The 12,505-nt window shown below is 43.2% G+C and overlaps 1 protein-coding gene across 1 annotated transcript in view; it reads right to left on the reverse strand.

The window, feature by feature from the left end:
* The window catches only part of gabbr2 (gamma-aminobutyric acid (GABA) B receptor, 2), a 165,581-nt gene that overhangs the window by 32,605 nt on the left and 120,471 nt on the right, over nucleotides 1-12,505 (reverse strand). The window contains exon 13 of the mRNA XM_041956005.1: nucleotides 11,787-11,909. Within this exon, the coding sequence (XP_041811939.1) occupies nucleotides 11,787-11,909 (123 nt within the window). The remainder of the gene's footprint in view (nucleotides 1-11,786; nucleotides 11,910-12,505) is intronic.

The raw sequence follows: 12,505 nt of genomic DNA on the forward strand, positions 1-12,505 counted from the left end.
CTGTGGTTTGTAGTTTACAGCATATTCTGGCTGCATTACATTGCATACAGGACAACGCTGGGCTCATTCAAGCCGTGTTGAAAATTTACTGTTGAAAATAATCATTAGTGACACCAATAACAACTGTTTTTCCAGTGATATCACACCTAAGTGATTGTAAAGCAGAAGTAAAGGAGAAAGAAGAGGAAAAACATCATAAAAGGAAAATGATAGGCAAACTATCAAAAAAGTACAAAGTTTTTTCTCATAGCCAAAGGCACAAATTGGTGCCAAGTCAATTATAAAATATTACAAAATAGTCAAAAACCACATTGATTGAGGCTCCTTGATGTTGCAAAGAAAAAAACAGAACAAAACAAAACAATCCCCCATCTGGTTCAAATCCCTGGCAGTGTTGCACGGCCAGGTCATACAGTATCCTTGACGCATCACTAGTGACTACTATGGGCTGTCTTGTGCTGTCTACATGAACACCGGTGATTAGTAGCAATAAGACCTGTGGTAGTTTCTCCTTCCAAAGTGGAAAAGAAGGGGAAAACACACACAAAAAAACAGGAATGATCCCCAAAAAAGTCAAAGCAGAAAAGTTAAAAAGCCTTTATCATAGTGGCTACATGATTAATGTCTTCTACAGTGGCTTCATGTTTTTAATCATGTAGCTTGTATAAAAGCAAAGTTTAGCTTTGTACCATAACAAAGCATGGGATTTCCGTCCCTTTCTTTGACATTGGTTGTCTACCAGTGCATCCAGTGTCCATGTTTTGTGTCACACTGTTCTCAGATCCAAGAAACACTTCATTTGTTTGTTTGTTTGTTTTATTCACACACCAATTTTTCTCAATACTGCCTAATAGCATGTTTTTCTTAAGGGTGTATTTAGGTCAAAAAATGAAAAAATCACTTTTTATGCTTTCTTTCTCTTTTTTCTTTTTCTTTAAAAATGAGTCTATTGAAGCCCACTGAACCAAGGGGTCAGCTTTTAGCAAGATAATATGTGCTAGATTTCTTCCAGTGTTACAGTATCATTATCCGAATGCAGATTAAAGAAATAATACTTAATCATGTGTCACAGCTGAACTGACTTATCAAAGACCAAAGCATGATTCTTGAAGTGAAACAAGAGGTGATAATCATTTTCAAGTAGTGACTCAATAGCTTAGTCCTCACAAAAAGGCCATAAACAATGACAAATCAAACACAAAATTCTTAGATGGCCAGACCTCTAAGAGCCCATTACTAAACTAACTGATAACTAACACTACTACTAAATTTTAGTTACATTATTTATTTACCTTTTTGCTTCAATATTCAGCTATTTTTTGTAGAAGACCCAAGTTGTGCACTAACTGGTCTGCAAGTTTGACAAAAGGTTAAATGAAATAAACAAATCTCTAATGAGCAACATTTGCTCAGGGAAGAGCACCCATAGGAATATGTTGACTGGGTATTTGGTCGGGCTGAGGTTCAGGGTCAAGGGTTGCCAATTCACACTTTCTTGCAGCTTCCTGAGTGACAACAAGGTTAATGATGGTCAAATGGATGGAGGGGCAGAAGAACTGTGAGAAACATTTGTGGCTAAGTGTACCTCATCATCACCTCACTGCCTCTGGGACCATCATCACCATCATCATCATCATTATCATCGCCATCATCACATACAGAGCCATCGCCATCATCAAGAGCTGCATCACTATCCCGAGTCTCTAACTAATCATGTCTGAGCCTGTGGCCAGATGAGATGGAGCTGCCTTTCCCTAAACTGTGTGTGCGTGTATGTGCATGTGTGTGTGTGTATCAGCTGCTGAGCCATAATGGAATCCTCAGGGCTGTGGATGAGAGAAGAGGAGAAGGAACACTGATGAATGTGTCTGGTCACTGATGGAGGGTGTCTCTGGTATGAAAGAGAGACGGAGAGAGGGAGGAAGATGGCAAGAGAGGAAGAGGCCGCATGAATGGAAGGAAAAAATGTAAGAAGGGGCAGGAGGCAAGAGGGAAGGAAAGATGGAAACAGAGAAGAGGATAGACAGCATTATATTGATACAAATAGAGGGAAGGAAGGGAAGCTGGATTGCATAGCAAAGCGTGTGTGTGTGCATGCGTGTGTGTGTGTGTGTGTGTTCGAGTGAGATCATAGTACCAACATCAGATGACTAAAGCCCCAAAACAAAAAAACACACACACACACACGCACACACAAACACACACACACACACACACACGGATATGCACAGACACACACCAATATGCACAGACACACACCAATATGCATTAAACTAAGCCAAATGAACAGACAGAAATGGCAAACATTCTCCTGTGTGTGTATTTGTTTTTGTGTGCGTGCATGTACACATATGATACAATGGCCAGTGTCCACTTGCAATATACACTGCATAAAGCCTAAGCTGTAACTGCAGGAACTCTTGACACCACTTTTCATTTGGAAGACTTCTAATTGGTCAATTGCATACCCCTCATGCTCAATCAGCTGTTGCCTAGCAACTGCAGTCTGGGGGAGCAGTAGCAGAGGAGCGGGGAAAAAAAAGGGCTGGGCAAAAAGCTAGAGGAGAGCAAAGAGAGGTGTGGGTGATGGTCGAGGTCGGGGGTAATTCAGCGTGAATTGTGCTTATTTCGTTAGAGAGAAAGAGAGACAGAAAGATATACAGCGAGGTGAAAGGAGCGAGAAATCACACAGCACATGGAGATGGAGAGAGTGTAAAAGAGGTAAATATTGCAACCCTATTCCATTTTTGACAGATTTACTTGAACAGGCTCAGCCATGCAAATCCACATGTCCAATTTACCAGCTAGAGTGTCAACACTGCACCTCTGAAGCAGTCCTTAAGAGTGCTTTCCTGCATGATTCACTGATAACGCTGTCAGTTTGCACATGCTGTACACTGTTGTCCCTCACAAGACACACACCAGTGAGTTGCCAAAGCATGGCAAGACACACTGGGTAAATATTCTCCACAAAAATGATGAAATCCTGTGTAAACTGAGACGTGAGACATCCAGGTTCCCCTCGTCTTTCCCTCCCCAAATAGATGGAGGCAGACATCTAGACAAAATACAACAAAACACAACAAACATGAAAATGCTTTCAAACTTCTGAGTAATGTTAACACGCTCGGCTGTTGAACCACTGCAGAGGTAAAAATGACTGACTGTGACACAAGTGTAACTACATGTCACTTTAAATATAGAGAGGTGGGACTGCCCTGGTGTTGATCCCAGCTTTGATTGGGTAGATATTCTGTCTGGCATTAAAGATGCCTCTCAGTTTACCTCTAGTTTTACTGAGCGACACATGTTGCATCTGATGGGTAAACTAAATGAGGCCTTTACTTTCCTTCACATAATGTGGGAAAACTGGCCAGTTGCACATTTCTGGACGCAGGCAGTTCTGTCTCAGCTGTTGTGTGTGACGGTGTCCACAACCATATCTCTCTGTCTCTTAAATGATTTGGCAGTGTTAGGTATGTCGAATCGAGAAAAAATTATGTTTGCTGGTTTAACTACTGCCAAGAAAATTATCTCGACTCATTAGAAGCCTTCTCACTCACTTTCCTTTCCACTGCACAAGCCAATGAATGAAAGCAAAGAAAGTATACATCAAAACATATTTAGCTTCCATTTTCATCCGTTTGTAATGCAGCACTCTTTATGTAGGTTGAGGTTTTTGTGCTGTCCAGGTGGAGTAAAGTCGTGACTCCCCGTCCTGGAACATGTATAAGTGGGCAGGATTATAAACAGAAGTGGGTATTCCCAAGGTAAAAACCATGACACACTTACTGAGACTAGCTTTGGAGGACTTTAAAATAACAGGGCAACGTCAGAGGCACCATGCTGCTCTGTGCCCACCACAAAGGTAAGATAGAACCAGGCACAATATGCGCAGGAGTGGCTATGAAGAAAAATTATTTCCAAGAAGTCTGTTACACGTGTTCTGAATCTGAAGTAGTCATATTGAGGTAGATATGTGGTTTCATGTCAGCAAGATGATCATTACGACTGAGCCTATTCTGATGGAGGCCTGTAGAGGGTTGTTAAAATGCAGCTACCTCCAGTCGAAACACATGTCTTCCATTCACCAACACTCCAACTTGATGCAATCTAATAATGCAGCACACGCAGTAACAATACCTGAATATAACCATAACAATGCACAACCATCCTTTTGGGACTGGCACGCTCTCAGACATTTACACAGCCATACAAATTACAAAGAATGCGTGAGCTCTGTGTACCCTTCCCTTTTGTTCTCTCCCTCCCATCCTTCTTCCCTCCAGAGGTGGTCGATGAGAAAAGGCCTAGGTGGGTGGTGGTTATCCCTTAATGACCCAGTTTACTTTGAAAAGGCATTGATCTCAGCCAGCGCTTTACTCAATGCTAACAAAGGAGCCTCAAAGTCCATCTTAGCACGGTCATGTGCTGCATGGCTAATGCTGCAGACGACATTGTTTTTCATCCCAGTGAATAAATACTTTATGATTCTCCTTTCTTGTCATATCACATCTTTGTCTCTGTCATCAGGAATACGATTACTCCTGGATAAATCTGTGTAATTCAATTCAGACCTTGCTTAATCCATCCAAATCTGAGATAAAATGCAAAGGCTGGGGTGAATTTGGTTTCTGTGTACTCTTTTTCTCCAGAATCTATGTTTTATGTCCCATAAGAATATAATTTTGAGAATGAAGAGACAACTGGGTTAAACTAAATGTAAACAGGACTATCCCTTTCCGCCTGCTTTCGCAGAGCAGGCTGATAGTGAAACAGGAGCATCGTGTCCTTCAGACGGCATTCACACAATCAACAGTTGACTGCAGTGGAGAACCTGTGAGAGAGTGCAGGAGGAGGGGGAGCAACAACACTGAGGTCAGGTGAGTGTGTGCATGTGGGTGTATAGCTGCAGCTTTATAGGATCACAGAGGTGTCTGCATTTTTAGGGTAAAAACTAAACCAGTAACATATAATTTAAATTACTGGTGACTATTTCCAGAGCATAAAATGGAGACTGGGGCTTGGTGGATGCAAAATAGAAAGCATTGTTTTCAGGTACATAAAAGTTGTGGTAACATTCATTCAAAAACACAGGTAAAGTTCTTTGATGTGATCTTAAGCATGCATACTGCCTGGCTAACCTTGACCCACATAGAGTCCCAGAGGAGTAGGTCAGTCACTGTCAGCCACACTCGTCTGCCTGAATACAGGAACTTTGGCGGCACATGTCTCAATCCCTCTGGCCACACGTGCCACTTTCTCCAATTCACCGTCCCAACACCCAGTCCTGGCCGGAACTGAAGACCTGGCCGGGTGGCTATTTCTCCCTTTGAAGAGGTGACACGGAATTGGAAAATTGACAGAGCAAGAGATGGTGAATTGAAAGAAGAAAGAATATTGTGAGGAAAAGAAAAGTCTGCATAAAGAAAGAAAGAGAGAAGGGGAGGTGGAGAGAGGAAAGAAGTGGAAGAGAAAGAAAAGGGAATGTTCCAGGTCAGCCGGAGTCTTGTCCACCGCTACTGCTATCACAAGCTTGTTTTTCGATTTTCTCTGCTTTTTCAGTGCACTCCCGGGACTGCACGCAGGCCAAATGAGGAAAGCATGAGAGGGATAGAGCGAGATGGGAGCAGGAGGTATGGAAAAAGAAGGGGTCTGTAAATAGAAAAGAGGCTGGTAGCACGACTCTGATGGAGAAACATCATACGAGGGGCAACAGGAGTGAAATGGATAGATGACAAAGGCAGAGAGTGAGAAAGAGCGCCAGTTCCAAAGTAAGCAAATTAACATAGTGAGGAAAAGAAAACACAACAAATAAAAGAGGGGTGGAACGTGAGAAAACCTCATACCTGGGGGAGCAGCAGAGAGTGTGTTAGCAGGCCTGTGAGAGGACTCTAGGAAAAGTCGCCAGTAGAAGTGAGAAGAAGACAGACAGAAAAGATTGGTCTTGTGCATGTTTTCAAGCTATGACTGAACTAAACTTAACTACATCAATATCAGTGTGAAGTGTGATTATGAGTATATGTAATTTAAATAATACAACTATGGTAATGGAGATAAATAAAAAAAGCCAAGAAAAAAGCCAAAGCCAAGACTATGATGAATCGTGACTCATAAAAGGTGGAGTCAGGTTACATTACATGAAGATAACAGGTGTGTGCTGTCAACTTCTGATTAAATCATAAATAGAAAATACTTCTCATCTGTTGCCTAGAGCATATCTCGTCTACAATGGCTTTTCCCTTTTTTCAGAAATCATGTTACTAACAATGTGTTTTCCCATCCTATAACAATGTGTGTAAATATCATGAGAACAGATGGTGTTTCACAGCCTTTCAGCAAAAGAAAGAGTAACTTAATGTAAGCATGGCCACTTCACATGGATTTTAATGCCAGAAGTAAAAATGAGAACCACAAGATTTACATCAAGGCCATCATCTCACCATCATCTCATTAAGAGAAATATTTCCACATTAAATGCTACTAGTGAGTCATTTGTTGGCCTGCTACTATGATATTGGGAACAGATGAGTGCATTGTCAAAGCATGGGGTGCACTGGAAACACAGGGAAATCTCTGTGAGAGCTCGTAAATGTCTGCATGGAAATATGCACGCATGAGCGTGTGTGTGTATGACACCTTTTCTGCTCCGATGTGCCACCAATTATCAGCCCGGTGCGCATATTTCCATGCAGATGTTTGAAATCTTCTCTGCATGTGTTGCCATCCTGAAGTGGGTGCCCTAACCCGCTATTTTTGTCTCCTGGATCAACAGTGCCGCTCTCCGCGTTACGGATGTCAGAAACCATGGCCGTTGCCATGGTGATGCCACACTGCAATATTCTTTTGCAAGCCCGCCTGCCGATGCTTGCAGCAGCTTCTAAGCCGGGAAAAGCGACAGAGGAGGGAGGGGAAGGAAGAGGAGACAAGAGGACAGACTAGAGTAGAGGGGGTCTGCGGCAGGATCCGCCAGAATGCTAATCATCCTTTTTCTGCAGTTTGTCCTTCATTATGCAGGAGACAATACCCAGGACAACAAGGGAGGGCGTTAATGTGTACATAAACACACAGGCATATGTACAAAAACACATCCATGCATGAGCGGGCACATACATTCCACACATACATTCACAGGCAGAAACACACAAGGTCATATTCATGGACAAACACATATATCCACAGTGCAATAAACACGAAAATGAACAATCCAGGCGTACACACACTCACACGCTTCGGCACACGTGTGTGCATTGACGCTGCAACATGTGTCAGTACTGCGGGGCTTAATCTGATGGCAACCAGCAGCCTGCCCTGCTGCTGAAACATCCACGCCATTAACAATTGCTCAATTATTAACGAGCCACAAAATGGATCTAATTGCTCACTGCAGCCCCGCATCTCCATCAGCATTCCCAGGATGTTCCTGGAGTAGGCAGAGTTATTCCAGCTCTCGGTAAGCTGTCTTGGATAAAAAGACACTGATATGCAGAATATTCCCTGCGCTGTTAGGATTTAGGTATCAGACCAGTGTAAAGAATGGTGGAAGACGTAGAGTTGTAATTACCATCTTGGCCAAATTGCCTTTAATCTTATCAACATTTTTATTGAATTTGGTATATAGGGTTGTATTTTATGTACAGTACATACTGAAGTGCAGATCACAGGCTGGGATTGATTTAAAAAGGTAGGGGACAATCTCAAGGTTACAAGTCATTTCTGTTGAAGGCATATCATCTGCATACTGTAATTAAAAAAAGACTCGGGGGTCACTCTCCTCTCATTTTAGAGACTTAAAGACTTAACTCCCTCCATGATCTCTTGCCCTTCTTTGCTTTTATTTGGGAGGGTATTAAATCAGTCATGTTTTATAAAGCATTCCACAAGGATCTATTGTCAGCCTCTTCACAGTTTCATCTTCTTGCTAATGCTAATAAAGGATGCAAAGGGGGATGCCCTAGTTTTGCTAATGGTAGCTCATTAAACTTAGCTTGCTGGATTCAGAGCAGCAGATTCACCCCTGGTGATGCAGAATATTGACCTTGTCTATGTTTTCAGTGGTTAAATCCTGTTGCTACACCATGAGCGAGACTGTTTTACCCAAAATCTCGACTATGCACTGTTATCTACTTACAATATTTAAATGTACCTGTATCTGTGAACACCACAGGGCATAGATATGATCGCATGCAGTAGTACCCACTTCAGTGTTCTGCAATACGTTTCTCTCACAAGCTCACACTTGCTTGGATGATCATTCGTGAGTGTCTCCCCACTTTATGTAGACCTGCATTCAAAAATGCAACTACAGTACTGTTCCTGTAAACAACGTGTGATTACCCTTGTTGCTTCTGTGTCAATAAGGAACCCCTCCTGTGTGATGGCTCAGACAACAAATGCGGTGGACTACCAAGCACTGTGACAGTTCATTAACACCATGTTGTCATACTGCATACCCTTGGGTACAGCAGATAGATTCAGCTCTTTGAACTCATGGCCAACGTTACTCCCAATCCTCCACAGTGGGGAAGGGAAAGCAAAGAGAGAAGCAACCCGTTCTCATTCCCAGAGCGTCAAACACTGACACTTTGTCACACCTGTTGGCGACTCATAAAGACACACAAGGTACCCTTTATTTTTTGTGTGAGACGCACCAGGCTTTCAACTAACTGCAGTGTAAACCCATCCGTGGCTATAGCAGATATTCAGTGCAGCTGCTTCAACTGTCCAACACGTTCTCATCCCAGCGACACACAAAGCCTTCCTGCCAGGGAGAGTAAGAAACCCATCCACCCACCCCACCTTCCTCTATTTGAGGACTTTCTTGCTCTTTACTACATCACCTTGCTCACCTTGCTCTAATATTGCCACGGATGCGTTTACAGTGGAGTTAGCTGAAAGCCCAGTGCATCTCAGATGCTCAAGGGTACCTTGTGCATCTGTCTGAGATGCTGAGTGGTGGTGACAAAGTGTTAGTATTTGACGCCTGGGAATGAGACCGGATTGAGGGTGGAGGGGAGCCTCAAAAGATAAAGAGAGAGAGACAGAAGGAAAAAATGAAAAAATAACAGAGAGAGGGAAGTCACAGGGGAGGGAAGACCAAGCATGATGTGAGAGCTCACAGGGAACTGGGTAACTAATGGTCCTTCTCCTTGCGCCAATTACTGTTAGTCAGTCAAAGCTGGTACTCACTTCGGGCTCCTGGGTAGCTCACCTACTGGAACGCCTCCATGTATTAAGGCTGAGTCCTTACAGCAGCAGCCCAGGTTTGATTCCAGCCCTCTCTCTATCCAGCTGTCAATATCGCAATTAAGCAGAAATTCCAAATAACAAATAAAAAGAGCTGGTACTTACTGGCTTCTGAGCCCTACCGAGGCCATCCACCCATTCCCCTCCCCCAAGTGAATGTTCAGACTGAAAATAGCACTGTGTTGAAGAACACAAAGGCCTACATTTGGTGGGGGCTTGTGTAATTTGATGCAGAAATGAGGCCTTGTTTTGTTTATTACCATAAACACTGTTTTTGTCCATACTGTGTTTTCATCTTTCGCTTGCCTTTCTCTCTTCCTATTTGGGTTGCCTTCTGGTTTCTGGTCCCACCTGACAAGCCCAGAGGCGCTGGGTGCAGAGGAGCTCCAGGCTGCCTGTCCCCCAGCTGAGCCCCAAGGGTCCACTGCTGCTGGTGCTGGAAATCTGGCAGGCTGGGCAGGCATATGGAGCCTCTGCCTCAGCCCAGGCATGCAGATCCACGACCCCAAGGGGGATGCAGACTCCTACATTGAGTGGTTAATATATTCACAACACTCCCCTGGCCGGGGGCTTAGAGTCTGAAAATACTCCACGAGGACCCGACTGCACACACTGACAACATTCACAAATGAATATGTTAAGCAAGGCTTTGCTACACCCTTTAGGCAGGCTTAAATATATAAGTGGCTATCATCACAAAGGAAATCCGGCTTTGTCTAGAGTTGTACAATTGTGCTAAGTATACCTTCAGAGTATGCCAAAAGGAGCACAAGAATGTAAATAAGTCTGGCAAGATATCATGCATCTCTAGTTTCTTCCTCAGAGATCTCCCACAGGAATCGTTTCATCAAGGACTGAGAAAAAAAAACAACTTAGAAAGGCTGACCTGCTCCCAGAACTCTTAGAAAAGCCTTCACAGGATTTTCATTTAATTGAAGACATGAAAAAGTCAAAACTGGGTGCAAGACAGTGTCAGCCAGTGTCCAACCCCCGCAGCACCTTGGTAACAAACAAGCAAACAACATGAAAATCCATTCAAAAGAAGTCTCCATAAAAATCCACCATTAGACACTGCCTTTCACTGCAGCGACCTTCTGATAACCTCTGTTTAGAAGAAGGGTCAATGAGGATTCGACCAGTGCTGTAAGTTTAGGAGGACTCGTAAGGGAAAAAATCTCCACTTTGCAGTATTCACGTTCTGTGGGCTTCAAAGATAGATGATTCAATCTCATCTGCAGTGGCATAATTGCTCCTGCTTGTCTGTTGGTTGCAAACAGTAAAGTAAACACAGTCACTCCTGTTCCATTGAGTTATTTGTCAGCACCCAAAGGGAATAATCCATAGCAATGTAAAATAGATTTTTCAATAATGCATTGTTACTTAAATCGAATCAGTGACATGGACAAATAAGTAAGAAAGTAGCGCCCTTTTTTGTTTCGCATAGAGCAGACAGACGTACAGTACGATCAAATGCACTTCATTACTGACAATCCAGAGTCACACACAGATACAGTGCCTGCCCTAAACGTACTGTATCCCTCACTGCACCAGCTCTATAACCCACTTTACCATTATACTGCATTAGTCGCCACTGGCCTAATGTGAGCCCATCTTTTTGTGTAACAACTTAATAGATTGAGGAATGAATGAGTGCCGCAGCCTCTTATGTTTAACCATCGGAACACTGAACCATCTATTTAACAGCATGAGCAGATATTCCCAAAGATAGTTTAATATATGCAGCTCGAAATCATCCTGACTCAAGTGTTCAACCCACCGTCTTTAAGCAGTCTGCAGGACACACCAGTGTTAAGCCGTACAGAAAGACAGATGTACCAAACAGTGAAGCCATACTGCATAATATTTTATACTTCAGAAATATGGAAAAAATAAAAACTCAATCTGCCACTTTAACCAAAACGACTCAATCCTCAGAGAAAATAAATAAGCAGCTGCGCCTTGCTAGTTCACTGTCTGCATTCCTTTAATACCAGTGACAGTTATGTGCTAACATGTCGCGCCTAACCCATAACACCCTTCACACACCATCAACCTCTAATGCCAAAGCTACAGTATGTTCGTTTTAGCCAATTGGGCGCACAGCTAAACTAATCCTGTACCAATCCCAGAGAATCTGAGTCTACTCTAACCAATCACAGCAAAGCAGAGTTAATTTCTACTCTACACCACGCCACCTCTCCAGCAAGGAGAGAGTGATGCCAAGTGCCTCTTTTCCAACAGGGCTTGCCAATGTCTCACATCCAAGCTGGCAAATGTCCGTCCATGGGATGAGTGCAGGAGGCAGCAATGGCTCACATCCTGACCCAAAAATAACAAGCACAACAAAGATGCTCGCGCTACAGCCCAAGGCGGACATTTTGTTTGCCGAAACTCCAAATACACAGGCATTTTTTGAAAGAATCTGTGCCACTGGGAATCTCCCATCTGAGGCCAGTCATGTTACATCAACATAAACAAAAAGACAATCAAGCACACGTTGAGAATAGAGAAAAAAAGAAATCACGAAAATGCACACTGACCTCCAAGCTGTACTCTTCCACAGTCCTTTTAAGTGGGTCCACAATCTGCCAGCAAATGAGGATGCATAAGTCGATTAGCAGCATCCCGCCAACGATAATCAACAACTTCTGGTCCTTTATGATCTGGAGGGGGAAAAGAAGATGAGATGCTTGTATTAGACCAAGAGCACACACCTGCTAATGTTATGTAACAGTATGTGTGTCTGTAGAGTCATTCCAAACAACATTTCTTATTGACCACTGTAATTATGTGATTCTCATCCCATCTCAGGACCCAGAGCCCTGCTGGTTTCATTCGAACCATCTAATCAGGAGCTGATTACAATGCATTTAGCCGCAATCAACCACCCACTGAGATTGGAAAGCAGCCAAACTGTAGGTCCAAAAGACCAAGACCTGGCTCAGGATTTCATACGCTTTCATTCAACACTCAATCCCACTGTGGCGCACGTAGTATATTTAGCAGATTGGACTCCATTGGCTCAGGACTGAGAAACACTGGTGGACATTCAGTTCTTTCAGTTCTATGCCACCATCAAGGCCGTATTTTGTTGCCTTGTGGCAGGAGAATGTGGGAGAGATCCACCCAACAACAGCCAAAGCTGTCAACCACAAAAGCTCCTTTTTTTGTACCATGAACTTTAGAGGGATGAAAGCCATGACCTGTTTGTGATCTTTATTTATAATAGCGTTTGACTGGCTGGAACGGCAGATCAAAG

This window comes from Chelmon rostratus, chromosome 16 (assembly GCF_017976325.1).
Source record: "Chelmon rostratus isolate fCheRos1 chromosome 16, fCheRos1.pri, whole genome shotgun sequence".
In the NCBI taxonomy this organism is placed as follows: Eukaryota; Metazoa; Chordata; class Actinopteri; order Chaetodontiformes; family Chaetodontidae; genus Chelmon; species Chelmon rostratus.